Consider the following 14322-nt stretch of genomic DNA (forward strand, 5'->3'; position numbering starts at 1 on the left):
CAAACCAAGCGTTTGTGGCCATTTATTTTCGCCTCCCGTCGCTGTGTCTGTCAGTCAGTGGTCACCGATGGACGAACGAACATGGGGCGGCCGGGCGGGGCGGCTCATCATGGGACGAGATGGCCGGCCCCCTTTGCCTTGAGAAGCCAGGCTCTGGCAGTCTGGCTGGCTGCTCTTTCTGGTTGGAAGTTGGAACCAGGTGCTTCTAGAACCAGAATCCGTGGCGTTGCGCGGTTGCAGACAGGTGTCAGGTGGTGTGCGCATGTCAGTTGGCAGACAAAAGTCAGCCTGCCATGGAGGGTCTGTGAACTCTGGAGAAGAGGACTTGAGCTGTCCATTTCAGAAGGCCTCCCGTTCTTTTGTTTTCACGAAGACGAAAGGAGATGGCTGGCGAGATTGGTGGTGCCTGCTTGCCTGGTGTGGATCCAGGAGTCTGTCAGACGCGCACGCGCAGCGTGTGGGTTGGTGACGTGATCAGTGATGAATTGATGATCATGCGGTCCAGGGTCAGCACTCAGCAGGTTTGGAGGGAGGGGAGGAGGTCCACGGACCACGGACCACGGCCACGGCACGGGCGGTGGTTGCACTTGCGCACGGCACCGACGACCGGCCGGCCGGGCATACCCACGGTTGCGTCGCTTTTGTGTTCACGTCACACGGACACGGTTGACAAGTACCCGGCGTCAGGACGAAACGAAAGGCGAGTGGCGCCGCTCCTATGCCTCCCGTCAGCTCAACACCTCTCTGGACTGGACCGCTCTGGTTGGTAGTCGTACAAGTACAACAGCAATGGCCTTTCTTTCTTTTTAATTCGTCTCCCTATAGCCGTATACCTATATTCTAAAAGCTTTGCACGTGTTGGGAAAAAAAAAAAGGTCCGTAGGAGTACTCCTAATCGACAGTTTAAGATTTCGTGGGGATAAGACTTAGTCTCCGTGGCATGACAAGGAAGAAAAGACAACAGGCTAATAGACATGTTCGTGTGTTGCAACATATGACGTACAATTTATTGGAACACTAAAGTATAAACTATATATGGTTAGTAACAAGAGAATCTAAGTCATTAGACCTTCTTCTCATTAAAAAAATCAGGACTTGAAATTGGTGGAAATGATCGAGTGATACTTTCTTCGGATTCCAATAGAGTTTCTCGTCATTCACATGCTAAGGAAATGGCTATCGGGAACTCTTTATTCTTTTATTCTCTTTTAAGTATGCCCTTTCCGAGGAAAGAAGAATATGACAAATGATACGTACAAATACACTATTCTTTCCTTCCTTTATCCATATTCGTAGAGAAATTCCTCAGGAACTAATGTCCAATTCTTCTCATTTATTAATTATTGTAACGAGTGCTTTATTCCAATATTAAATTATTGTCTCGTGCTAATGACAATGAGGTAGCTATTTATGTTGGATTTAATTGGGCATAACCAAACCTTACATCAAATAAATTTCAAGACCCACAATAAAGGTTAGTGCAATGAATGATTAATTCCATTATAGAAAATTAAGAGGAGATTGACTCAACTTAAATATGTGCACACTTGTTGTGACTTTAAGAAAATTGACAGGACGATGGACAGATGAGAGAGTGAGAGACCGGAGAAAATTGTTTTGTTCTTTAATATCATGTATAAAATTTACAATATGTGTGATAACGGTTTGCTCATAACCACGAATTATGCAATGTGGTTATGATGCATGAACAAATTGGTCGAGGCCTTGCAAGGGGCATACAAGGAGGGCGGAGCTTGCCGCCCGGCCTTGCACATCGAAACTGGCCGCCTAGGTTTGGCTTGTGGTGGATGTGAGAGATGTTCATGTACAATGACATACATAAATGAACATGAGCATGGCGTCTTTTCCACCATCTCCCGTAAGTTGAAACGGGGGGCCTGTTGTGATGATCGACGATACTGACCCTCAGCATTGTTTTGTTCTTGGCAGCACGGTTCTCTGAGGCATGGACGTACGCATGGTCCTCAACCCTGTTTTATATAGTCTCCCATGATTAAACTAAACTAGTAAAAAGAAATGAAACACCTCTCGTGTATTGGAAACAAAATACGAGACGGAAGAATGAAACACCTCCTTTCCCTTCATTTAGGGGCCAATTGAATATCAAATATCAGCCATGCATATATACAAGTTCCTCTCTAGACCATATAAGGTGTGCACTCAACTGCTAGATGGCTGAATGTGCATTTCATCATTTCATTTCATTTAGGGACAGAGAGAACGAAACAAAAACAGGAGGGGAGATAGATTTTTCTTTTTGCTAGCTCTCTAGTCCTCTAATCTTCTCAAAGCAGCTCTCTACGGACTGGATGATCTCTGCCGTGATACGATCGCCAGCAGCCACCTTGTATTGTTCAAATTTCGCTTCATCACACTCCAGTGCAGCTTTCTTGCAAGGCCCTGATGCTTCCTGGAAAAAGTGAATGCAATGATGATTGATGAGCTAAACTGTGGCAGTTGGGCAATAAAAAGAAGAGTGACCCTTTTCTTAAGGACTACAAATTAGTATTACAAACATGGCAATAGTGCTACTCCCTCTGTTTCAGACATAGCATATATCTAGATGCATAGATACATAGTTTTACTATGAAGCTGGCCATCCTAATTGACACATAGCAATACTTTAAGCAGGAAAATAACTGACAGAACTGAGAGAGTACATTATATTTTGAGTTCTGAAGGAGAAATGTGGTTCCAAAAAGGTCAACAATATATGAGGAAAACAGAATGAATTTGACACACCTATAGCTTTCTATAGCTGTAGCTCCTATGTTCCTTCATCAGAGATGGCAAAAATGTTGCACCGAAAAGTTTAGAAATTACTCAAACGAAACAGCAAAACAGCCCACATGAAGATTATTCAAACTTGTGAACCTTGACAGTGATGTGAGATGGGCATATTGAATCCTTTCTAAATCAAAATCCTACCGTCAAATTCTTACTCTAAGTTAGAAGACAAAATCAACTACAGAAATAGGTTATTTTTGGAAGGTCCAGAGTGCACCAAATCAAGTGTCAGTCTGTTAGGAAAACAACCAAGTAGAAAGGCAACGCAACAAGATTGTTTTGTATTGTCAGCCAGAGTCTGAGCCACTTACCACTCATGTCGAGCAAGTTGAATGAAACAGGGATCTTCCCAATGCACCTCACCATTGTCATAGCAGCCCAAACTTTCTGGTGGTCTTCACGTGACACACGGACAATGCAGAGCTTTGTTACAGGATTAACATACTTAACTGAAAATTTGCAGAGCTTATAAGTACTTTTATATTAAGAAGCCAGTAATAAACACAGTGCAGCAAACACTGATATAAGATTTAAAAGGTTTCAGAAGTAATTGCTAGTAGTACCTTGCAATGATCCAAGAGATCCAGCTAGGCCACACTCCCCAAAGTTGAGCTGAATGCTGTCTCTTATAACTTTTGTTATATTAAATTGGGTGAGGATTACAGGGTCCTGTTCACCTCTAGCTGCATCAATAAAGACCTCCACCACCATGTACCTATTCTTGAAATGAACCATGGTGACTATACACTTCCTTAACTGCAGAGCTCCTGCATCCAGATGAAAGATCAGTCAATACTTTTAAGAAATGTAAGTAACCGAAGCAACATCTTATTGTCTAAATCCCATTTTCCAAGATAGAAAAGAATTTGGGGGTGGGGACTGGGGAAGGCAGTAATGTAAAAAGTCAATCATCTAGAAGGTATGCATGAGAAAATGACACTACACATCAAGGGTAGGGGCAAAATAAACAAACCAAATAAGAAATGAAGCAGAGACACCAACTGAAGGATTGCAAAATTATTTCTGAAGGAGTCCAGATCTATATAAGCTTATGTTGTTCTGTTTGTTTTGTGCTAGGAGTGCAAAATTATTTCTGAAGGGGTCAAGATCCATATAAGCTTATGCTGTTCTGTATGTTTTGTGCTAGGAGTGCAAAATTATTCCAAACTCCTAATCTCAATCTTAATATAAGGTTACAAACTCAGGGATACACTAATGACCTTCTCAGTGAACTTGCCAACCATGAAGAAATAATAAAATACTGCTGGATGCATTAATGACCTTGTCAGTGAAACATAAGTAACAGGAGTGCTGATCCACATCCTACAGGCTGATTGATGAAACATTAGGAAATGCGTAGAGCTCACAGAGATGGGGAAATAACTACAGTTCAAAAACTACAAGTAATACTTTACGTCTTACTTATAGTCTTATACAGCACCATGTGCGCACAGCCTTGCTAAATTTTTGAACAGTAACGAAGATGTCTTCAGGATATCCCAGTTCCATTTATGGACTTGGCTACGGTATCTAAAGTATGACATACGAAAATGAAGATATCTGATCGGCCTCAGAAGCTAAATATGATTTCATCTCTAAGGGTCGTCTACCCAGGATATCTGTTTTATTTAGAGTGCAAAGCAATCGCTTCCTTTCTTTAATCTAACACAACAAGAATCAAGAATCTCGATCTCCAAGTCCTAAATCTGTCATAGCGAACTTGATTCACAAAATGGGATGGGGATTGGACGGAGAGTACCTAGGGTAGGCGACAGGTGCTGAAGTGTCAGACCCGCCAGCCCAGATTAGGGTTTGACGTCGGAGGAGGTGTTGAGGCAGCCGGTGGATTCGTCGACGGAGCTGCAGCCGAGGTGGCGAAGAAGGAAGCGAGGAGCAGGTCCGTGGACGGAGCCTGTAGCCAGTTGTCGCCGGAGGCGGCGAGGCGTTCCGCTGCAGCGTCGCGGATGTGGTGATGTGAGCGAGGCGCGAGCACTGCGGGCGACTGCCGGTTTTGGTGGACAGAAGCGGGCCTCTGCTAGTGTCCAGTGGGCCTTGCATACATCAATGTACTTCAAAGCCCGCGACAAGATTTGATTGGAGGCTGCCACTTGAGCCCACGAACGCTGTTTTTGCGGAGCGGGCCGAGTGGGCGCGCAGGCAGGCCTGTGCCACTTTCATCCCTAGACGGACTCGCCGCCGCCCCGTCGGCTGTCGGCTGTCGTCTTCGTCTCCCCTTCCCCAATCCCAGCCCGAGCGAGCCAACATCTCAGACGGGATCGATCCGAGGCTAACCTAGGGTTCCGTCCGGATCCGAGCTCGTCGATGGGGAGGGAGGGCGTGGTGGCTGGGCCGGCGGCGGAGGGGAGTAAATCGCGGCCGGAGTGCGTCAACTCGTCCAATCCATACCACGAGTGCTCCGACTACTGCCTCCGCAAGATCGCCGAGGCCAGGCAGCGCCTCGACGACGAGCTCCCCGACTCGTGGAAGCGCCCGCCCGAGCAACGCACCGTCCACCCGGACTGCATCAACGCCTCCAACCCCTACCACGAGTGCTCCGACTACTGCTTCAGGCGCATCGCCGACGCCAAATCCGGTGCGTCTGGATGATTCCTTCTCGTTAATTCGATTCGTCGTGAAGCCCTTCTATTTATTGCTTAATTAAAAATCTGAGCGCTCCTGGCTGCTTACCGTGTGCTTGGTTGACTTCTCGTTAGGGCTCGAGCGTGGGGAGGGACAGCCACCAGCTGATGTGGCCACCGCTACCGGCACGTCCGATGCAGCGGAGCAGCAGCGACCTGAAGATAACGATGCCGACGAACAGGAGGACAAAGCCGCGGATGATGGTTACCCGCAGATGACGGAAAAACAGAAGAAGTTGTTCGAGTTGCGGCTTAAGATGGTACGACGAACCGCTGATTTCACGTGTCATTTACCTACTTTTGCATCCGGGCTGTTGCCACGCTGTCTTTGATGTCTGACGTTCCGCAGAATGAAGCACGGAAGGCAAATCAGCAGGCAATGGTTGCTGAGAAGAAAAGGATGGAGCCTCGCGGCGAGAGCCGAGGTGTTTCTAAGCAGAAGTGGCTAGACGACAGGAAGAAGAAGATCGGGAAGCTGCTGGACTCAAATGGCCTTGATATGTCCAAGGCGTACATGCTCGATACGGAGGAGACGGCAGAGGCCAAGTACAAGAAATGGGAGAAGGTACCTGCTCCATATGGGTGGGATGGTGAGTGAGCTCACTCCTCTAACGTCCACAGATGTCTGACTGGTACAAAACATTGTTTTGTTGAGATAGCTGAAAATGCTCCACATTGGTGATGTTTACTGGATGACTTCTCTGTTGCGTTTTGCTTAGTCTTTGTTGAGTTTCTACTCCATTCGCATTAGGATTCAGGGTGCAATGTTATTCATGGTTGGCTTGTGACAGCATCAGACTTGGTGTTATAGTACTTTCTGTTATTCATGTTATAAGAACATATCGAAAGAGAAAGAAGTAAATCCTGTGGAACGTAACTTTATTATGGGGTTAATATAGTACTTTCTTGGCAAAGCTTATTGAATAACTATCTCAGTCCATCCTGCATTTGCGCAGTATAAACCAGAGAAGTATGCTAGGTTGGGAATGTGCGGGGGAGATATCTCTGTGTTATGTACAATGGGTAAAAATGCTTGCTATTATGTTGCTACTATGTATAGATTGCAAACATGTCTTGCTACATAATAATCTATATTCAGTACTAGCGTTAAATCATACAATTGTTGCCATAGGAATGTCTTCTATGCCTTTTCATGTCAAATGTTATGATTGGTGCTGTTCCATTTTTTTTCCATTTGTCTTGAAGTCCAAATGCACCTTTATCATTTGGGTGTTTGAGTTGCATCTGAGAAATCGTGCTTATACTTTCAGTTTTCAATCAAAAGACCTTGTATGATGCATACAAAAAGAGGACCAAGAATATAGAAGTCGACATGGAGGTTTACAATAAAGCCAAGGAAGATGACCCTGAATTCTACCGGGACGCCTCAAGTCTCCAGTATGGGAAGGTATTGCTGCCATGGTGCCATCGCATCACATCAACAAATCGTTGAATGTCCTTGTGGAAACAAGTCAACTGACCGTTGTGTGTTTTGCCTTGCACAGGTGTCCAATGTGCCAGCAGAAAACATTGACAAAATGGTCAAGGAACTCAAGGAGCGGGAAGAGAAGCGAAAATCGTTCAGCAGGAGGCGCAAGTTCAACGAAGACAAGGATATTGACTCGATCAACGACCGGAATGAGCACTTCAACAAGAAGATTGAGCGCGCCTTTGGCAAGTACACGCTCGAGATCAAGAACAACCTCGAAAGAGGTACTGCCCTACCGGACTAAAACCATACACAACAGCTATCTTCTGGCATTTTTCAAGCTAACCACTCGACTAGAGGCGAGTGTCCCTGCTGTTGTTTTCCTTTTCGCATGGTTACTTTGTATGCTTGTAACTTGAGGCCACAGTTGCATTGTGACTTGTAAGAAACCTGAACTGGGTTGTAACGACGCGAGGCTGAAGTAATGTACAAACAGTTTTGTATGCATGTGAGCTGAATGGGATGAGTGATTTGTAATGTTGTATATACCGCGTCCAGGTTTGTGTAAATTAAAATCAATTCTGGGACATTGAGAGCGACCTGTGTGTCTCTCTACGTAGACTAGTGAGGCAGCCACCCATTCTTTCATTAACAAAGCATCCACACCTTAAACATACCTGAGAAGAGAGACGAGGAAAGACACAAACCGAGGTACATCTAGCATCCCTCTGCAATCCTTTTCGTCTTCCTCTTGTCCGTCTGAGGTACAGCTCCCTCACTTTGCATTTCCGTTCTGCATTAGGCCAGCTCGCCCACCGGCAGTGCGGTAGAAGCAGACCTTGACGACGACCTGCTCCAGTTTCGGCCTGCTGATCTTCTTCCTGGTCAGGTATGCTGGTGCTGCTCTGCTGCTTCAATTCTTTAACACAAGTATAAAAACATGGCGTTGTTTCTTCAAACAATAGGTATAGGCATGGTGTTTTCTTTCATCCTTATACATCTCTGTTTCAAAGCCGCGAAACCGACGAAGTTTAGCCTTACCGAGTGAAGACCAATTCAAAGCAGCTATTGAGCAACAGCAACCAGGTCAACAATAACCTTTGTAGCCTGTCCACTTCTAAACGCCTAGTTATAAAATTCTTGTCATCTTGCCATCAGCACAAAACAAATCCTCAATGGGTTTATTCCATTGTGTTGGTTGTTGCACATGTCACTTTCTTCTGCCATCACCGTGTTCAGCACCCCCACATTACTCTATTTATATACCCTCTACTCTCTGAGTTTGCTCCTACATTTATCATACACAAGCTACTTATACAATATATTGTACGTCCCTTTCTGCTCCCAACTACTATACTGCTCCCAGTTTCTGCCCTTTTGTTTTTGTTGCCCAATCTTCCTTCTTGTTCCATCGAAACACATGCTCTCTTTTCTGTTCATCCTGCACTTACTGCTCTAGTTTTTTTTCTTGTACAAACACCCTGATTGTTTGCTGCCTCACTACCAGTTCTTGTGGCCTCCCAATCAACATCTGATACCAGTATTCAGTTCCTTGCATAAACTTGTCAGGCAATGTCCAAGACTGAGAGCAGAAAGCTGTCCGATGACTATGAAGTTGTGGATGTCCTTGGCCGAGGCGGGTTCTCGATAGTGAGGAGGGGAGTGAGCAAATCGGAGGGGAAGACCCAGGTCGCCATAAAGACCTTGCGAAGGCTTGGCCCGGCCATGAACGGGATGCAGCAAGGGTCAAAGGGTGGCCTTCCGATGTGGAAGCAGGTATCCATCTCTGACGCCTTGCTCACCAACGAGATTCTCGTCATGAGGAGGATAGTTGAGAACGTCGCGCCACATCCCAACGTCATAGGCCTGCATGATGTGTACGAGGATGCGCATGGCGTGCACCTGATCCTGGAGCTGTGCTCTGGTGGTGAACTGTTTGATAGGATAGTGGGGCGTGACCGGTACTCGGAGTTCGATGCAGCAGCTGTTATTCGTCAGATTGCTAAGGGGTTGGAGGCTCTTCATAAGGCAAACATCATACACAGGGACTTGAAGCCAGAGAACTGCCTCTTCTCTGACAAGAATGAAGATTCCACGTTGAAAATCATGGATTTTGGTCTAAGTTCTGTCGAAGATTTCAGCGACCCAATTGTGACTCTGTTCGGGTCGATAGATTATGTTTCGCCAGAAGCTCTCTCAAGGCAAGATGTTTCAGCTTCAAGTGATATGTGGTCCGTTGGGGTAATTCTATATATTCTGTTATCTGGGTATGTTTGATCAACCTTCCTTGTGATTCTCTCCTGGTTTGATTTCCTGTTTATATCCTGATGAATTTCACTTGGTGTGATTACAGATGCCCGCCATTTCATGCACCAACTAATCGAGAAAAGCAGCAAAGGATACTGCAAGTAAGTCTTACTGTGGCTAGTCTCTGGACATCATGTTGCTCCTATTTGAGTTCATAGTTGTTCAGAATTATTCTGCCTTTTCATGTTTCATGTGTTCACAGTTTGAGCATTCCTACGACCTGATCTGACATAAGTAACACATTGGCTCACTTGTAGTGTAAATGGGATCCAAATTAAATTCTATGAAAATACCTTTGTATTTGTTAACAAAACTATAATCATTTGATAGCACATACCATATGTCATAGTCATGAATGTAGTGCAGTTTAGATTTCCATTCACTTATGGTATTAATGATATATGCTCTTCCAACCTAAATTACATTTAAAAGAAGAGAACCTAGGTGGGCCTAGGTAAGATTTTGGAGCAATCGTTTCATAGCATGGAAGCAGGCCTCTCAATCAATACTGAAGAACTGCCTTTTCATGTTTCATGTGTTCACCGTTGGAGCATTCTACAACCTGCTCTTACAATAAGGAACATGTTTGCTCACTTGTGGTGGAAGTGGGAGCCAAATTAAATTCTATAAAAATATCTTTTTATTTGTTAACAAAACTATAATCATTTGATAGCACATGTAAGATGTCATAGTCATGAATGTAGTGCAGTTTAGATTTCCATTCACTTATGGTCTTAATGATATATGCTCTTCCAACCTAAATTACATTTAAAAGAAGAGAACCTAGGTGGGCCTAGGTAAGATTTTGGAGCAATCGTTTCATAGCATGGAAGCAGGCCTCTCAATCAATACTGAAGAACTGCCTCCTTCTGGTAGCTGTTGGCAGTCATATTTGATCTGTCCTATCTGTCATTCTGTTTTAAAGGCCAATTTCTCTAGAGGTGTCAAAGTACTAGCACCTAAACAGACCTTCCTGTTGGCTTGGGTGTACAAATTGTTCTTGATACCTTGCTATGTCCAATCAAATCGCTCAGGGAAATACAAAAAGGTAAGTTAATATGGACATAAGATCAGAATAAGGCAACCCAACCTCTCAAAAAGGAATCGAACCATTTTCTTGACGAAGTGAGGTTTCAAAAATCTAGGATTGTCTTTGGATTACATGATGGTGTACTCTTAACTGCTTACATGTTTCAACAAAGATGGCATCACTTGTCTTAAGTTGCTCTCCCTAAATCTGGAGGTTTTGCTCTAATGATGTGTGCTCTTCATTCTCCTTTCAGGGAGAATTCAGTTTCCAGGACCATGCATGGAAAACAATATCTTCATCAGCCAAAGAATTGATTTCCAGGCTTCTTTCTGTTGAGCCTTACAAGAGGCCAACAGCAAGTGATGTCTGTCCCATGCTTCTTTTTTTTCTCTTCCATCCATATTGCCATATTGGCCAATCCGAATTACATATAACTGTGCTTATTAAAGTCGTGGACCTTGTTGTCTTGCATCATTTGGACCAGCTTCTGGGGCATCCTTGGGTGATTGGAGACTGGGCAAAGCAAGACCTCATGGACGCAGAGGTCATATCAAAGCTGAAGAGGTTCAATGCTAGAAGGAAGCTGCGGGCAGCGGCAATCGCAAGCGTCCTCAGCAGCAAGGTGGCTTTGAGGACAAAAAGGCTGAGGAACCTTTTGGGAACACATGACCTGAGCTCAGAGGAGCTAGACAATCTGCGGGCTCATTTCGCACAAATGTGAGTATATAAGGAATTTGTTTGGTACTCGAGTTTTGATTCTAGCACTCATTTAGCAATAACATGAGGTTGAACTGAAGATTATAAACTGTTTAAAATGTGTCTAGATCCATATTCTCCGGAATTGATTTTAAGCATAGAATTACCTGTACTTCGTGAGAGAAGTGCATAGTAATTGCTAATCATGATGTTTATGTTTGGCGTGTCCTTGACCTATCTACATGGAGTTATGATCATTCAGAAGCTGTAGCATTATAAACATGATAGTGTGCATTCTCGAGTTTTGCACGAATGTCAGTATATGAGGAATTTGACCCCTTACTTTGTACTTGGTTTGGTATTCGAGTTTTGATTCTAGCATTCTTATTTAGCAGTAAGATGAGGTTGGCGTGAAGACTGTAAGCTGTTCAAAACGTGCCTTATATCCATGTTCATGATCACTCAGATCTCAGAAGCTGTAGCATGAAAACATGATAGTGTGCATTATTGTTTCCTTCATTCGCCAGGAGAAATTTCATTATACAGCAACAAGCAGTTGTTGCTGGCAAAAATGAAATCTTCACATAGTTAGTTCTGAAACCTTTTCACTGAAAAAAAAGGACACCTGATATGATATGATATGCTGAGTGCTGTGACTAACAATGAGATGGTCGTGGATCGGGTGGTGCATATGCAGATGCGCGGACGGCGAGAACGCGACGCTGGCAGAGTTCGAGCAGGTGCTGAAGGCGATGAAGCTGGAGTTGCTGGTCCCTCTGGCGCCGCGCGTGTTCGACCTGTTCGACAACAACCGCGACGGCACGGTGGACATGAGGGAGATCCTCTGCGGGCTCTCCAGCCTCCGCAACTCCCGCGGCGACGACGCGCTCCGGCTCTGCTTCCAGGTGACGAGAATCGATGGTCCCTGTCATTCTGACTCATAGCAGTCCCTCCCTCCCTCTCTCGCGCGCGACTGACATACTTACTGAATGGACTGAAAAAAATGACGTGTCAGATGTACGACGCCGATCGGTCGGGGTGCATCAGCAAGGACGAGCTGGCGTCGATGCTGCGAGTAAGAGAGCTAACAAGCTGCCCGTCCTTCCTGTCTGTATGATATGGTGGTATATGTTGTCATGAGTTTGCCTGGTATTACTGTGGTCGCAGGCGCTGCCCGAGGAGTGCCTGCCGGGCGACATCACGGAGCCCGGGAAGCTGGACGAGGTGTTCGACGAGATGGACGCCAACGGCGACGGCAAGGTGAGCTTCGACGAGTTCAAGGCGGCCATGCAGAAGGACAGCGCCCTCCAGGACGTCGTCCTCTCGTCCCTCCGGCCTCCGGCGCCGGGGCAGTAGATGTAGACGGAGCGAGAGAGATTCAGCCCAGTCCAGCAGCTCGTTCCCTTCCCTTCCCACGAGAACACCAACGCAACAGCATTGATCAGTACGGCACTGTACGGAGTATTAGCATCATCAATCAATCATGTCTGAACTTTTCCTTTTCCTTTTGTTGCTTGTCCCGTTGTCCGGTGGAAACGCGTGGAGAGCCTCGATGGATCAATCCTACTAGGTGGCTGTGCTGTTGTGTGTTTCTGGAGCCCGGGACGCATCGGTTCGCCCGATGATGTGTTCATGGCAGCAGGCAGCAGGCAGCAGCTGTGGTGACTGGCCGTGGCCGGTGGTGAGTCTGCCTACGGACAGCGTCGTTCTTTGCCGGACACATGCGTTTGGAAGCGCGCACGGGCCACGCGCAGCCCGTTTTGTGGACCTAGAGCAGGCCCATGGAACTCTCTCTTTTGGCGAACCTGGGCCGGGCTGTAGTACTTGCCGCAGGCGATGGGAGGGGAGAGAAGGTGGACTGGGCCGAAACAAAATAAAATGTAAAGAAAGCGTCAGAGGCCAGCTGGGCCAGCGGTTGGCACGGTCGTACTCGATCGTCGCCCGAAGCAGCGTGAATGCAATCCGTCACGGTCGTCTGGTCGTAATAACCGTAATAAAAAAAAACTAGTGGCCACATGGTTTTGTGCTTAGCAGCCAGGGAAGTGAGACATGGTCACACTCGCAGTTTTAGAAACAGTCGTGTTCTATGGCCTTGTTTGGATGCTTCAACTTTTAAGAATTTGGATTTTGAAAACTTGGTGGGATCGTCTAGTTTTTGCCTAGTTTCTTGTGCTAGTTTTTACTAGTTTCTTAAAATTCAAGAAGCTGTTGATACTCAGCTTTTGTCAGTTTCTCATGACCAAAGAACAATAAATCAGGTATAAACTAGGGGATCCAAACACCCACACTAGTTTTTGCTCAGAATCCAGATTTTATAAACTAGGAATAAGAACTGGTTTTTAAGAATCTGAATCTGATCCAAACAGGGTCTACATATGTGTTTCATCAGGAACAGTTTCGTTCTCTTCTCATAGACCTTTCTAAAAAATACTCACTCGTTCCATGAAAGTGTTGTTTTTTGACTTTTAGACATCTTATTTGACCGTTCGTTTTATTCAAATTTTTTATGTAAATAATAAAATAAATAAATTACTATTAAAATATATTTAATGATAAAATAAGTTATAATAAAATAAGTAATATTTATACAAAAATTTTGAATAAAAAGAACGGTCAAAGAAGAAGTTTAGAAGTAAAAAAGGACACCTTTGATGCCACGGAGGGAGTACGGTACGTTTCATGAACATGGATATGTAGTTATCGTCCTCTTCGTTTGGTCATAAACGATCATAAATTTTTAGTCAAAACAGTATTTTTTCTCTTACATCAAACCAACCAGCAGTAATAATCCACGATCGTATATGATTGTTTTAGCCCAGCCGAACAGGCTGAATATAAATACTCCTATATATGCTGAGCAGTGAGCGCCCAGCGTGCCAAAAAGGTGATGATGCCTGGCCTGGACTGTCATGCAAGCAACACAAGCACGGTGAAGTTTGGTCGGTGGTCCCCCGATCCAATCGCTATCGGTGGCACGTGATGGACAGGCACATGGTGGATGTGCGGGCGTCTTTGTACTTTGCCGCCGGGTCGGATCGCGGGTCGTCGGCGCGGCTCCCGGGGGCTCGTAAAGGCCAAAAGCTGCCTTTTCCTCCTTGCTTGTCTGGATGGAAAAGTTGACAAGCACATGCAGGTTTTTTTTATTTATAACACAACCACATGCAGTTGAGTGCTCCGCCAACCTACTACTAGCTCGGTCTCAAAAGTGTGTGTGTGGTTGGGGGGTGGGTGTTTGATTTTAGGCTTTAATTGAGCCAGCAATTAATATGAATATACTTATATTAGCATTTTTAATATATATAGTTAAATCTAAATATCGAGTACTTTTTTTTTGAACGGTGTGTATACTCGGTTTTGCTTGGCTGTGAGAGGAAAAGGAGACTATTGAAATCGTCGGCTGGTAGGGCTGCCGA

General features: G+C 45.1%; 2 protein-coding genes and 1 pseudogene across 4 annotated transcripts; 2 read left to right on the forward strand and 1 right to left on the reverse strand.

Moving 5' to 3' along the window:
- Positions 1–2192: 2192 nt before the first annotated feature.
- LOC136527733 (probable ribonuclease P/MRP protein subunit POP5) lies at positions 2193–4912 on the reverse strand (annotated as a pseudogene).
- A 106-nt stretch (positions 4913–5018) lies between these two features.
- LOC136527732 (uncharacterized) lies at positions 5019–7379 on the forward strand. Its single transcript, XM_066520550.1, has 5 exons — positions 5019–5401; positions 5523–5707; positions 5797–6037; positions 6719–6855; positions 6953–7379. Exons 1-5 carry the CDS (start codon positions 5131–5133, stop codon positions 7178–7180), a joined length of 1062 nt encoding a protein of 353 aa, XP_066376647.1. The 5' UTR covers positions 5019–5130; the 3' UTR covers positions 7181–7379.
- An 80-nt stretch (positions 7380–7459) lies between these two features.
- LOC136527730 (calcium and calcium/calmodulin-dependent serine/threonine-protein kinase-like) lies at positions 7460–12379 on the forward strand. Of its 3 annotated transcripts, none has more exons than XM_066520547.1 (9): positions 7460–7587; positions 7679–7765; positions 8384–9143; positions 9230–9284; positions 10467–10577; positions 10698–10930; positions 11607–11814; positions 11925–11984; positions 12077–12379. In XM_066520547.1, exons 3-9 carry the CDS (start codon positions 8449–8451, stop codon positions 12263–12265), a joined length of 1551 nt encoding a protein of 516 aa, XP_066376644.1. In that variant the 5' UTR covers positions 7460–7587; positions 7679–7765; positions 8384–8448; the 3' UTR covers positions 12266–12379. The 3 variants fall into 3 exon arrangements, with proteins under 3 accessions (XP_066376644.1, XP_066376645.1, XP_066376646.1); XM_066520548.1 differs by having other exon boundaries at positions 8425–9143; XM_066520549.1 differs by having other exon boundaries at positions 8446–9143.
- The last annotated feature ends 1943 nt before the right edge of the window (positions 12380–14322 follow it).

Source organism: Miscanthus floridulus, chromosome 19 (genome assembly GCF_019320115.1).
Source record: "Miscanthus floridulus cultivar M001 chromosome 19, ASM1932011v1, whole genome shotgun sequence".
Lineage (NCBI taxonomy): Eukaryota > Viridiplantae > Streptophyta > Magnoliopsida > Poales > Poaceae > Miscanthus > Miscanthus floridulus.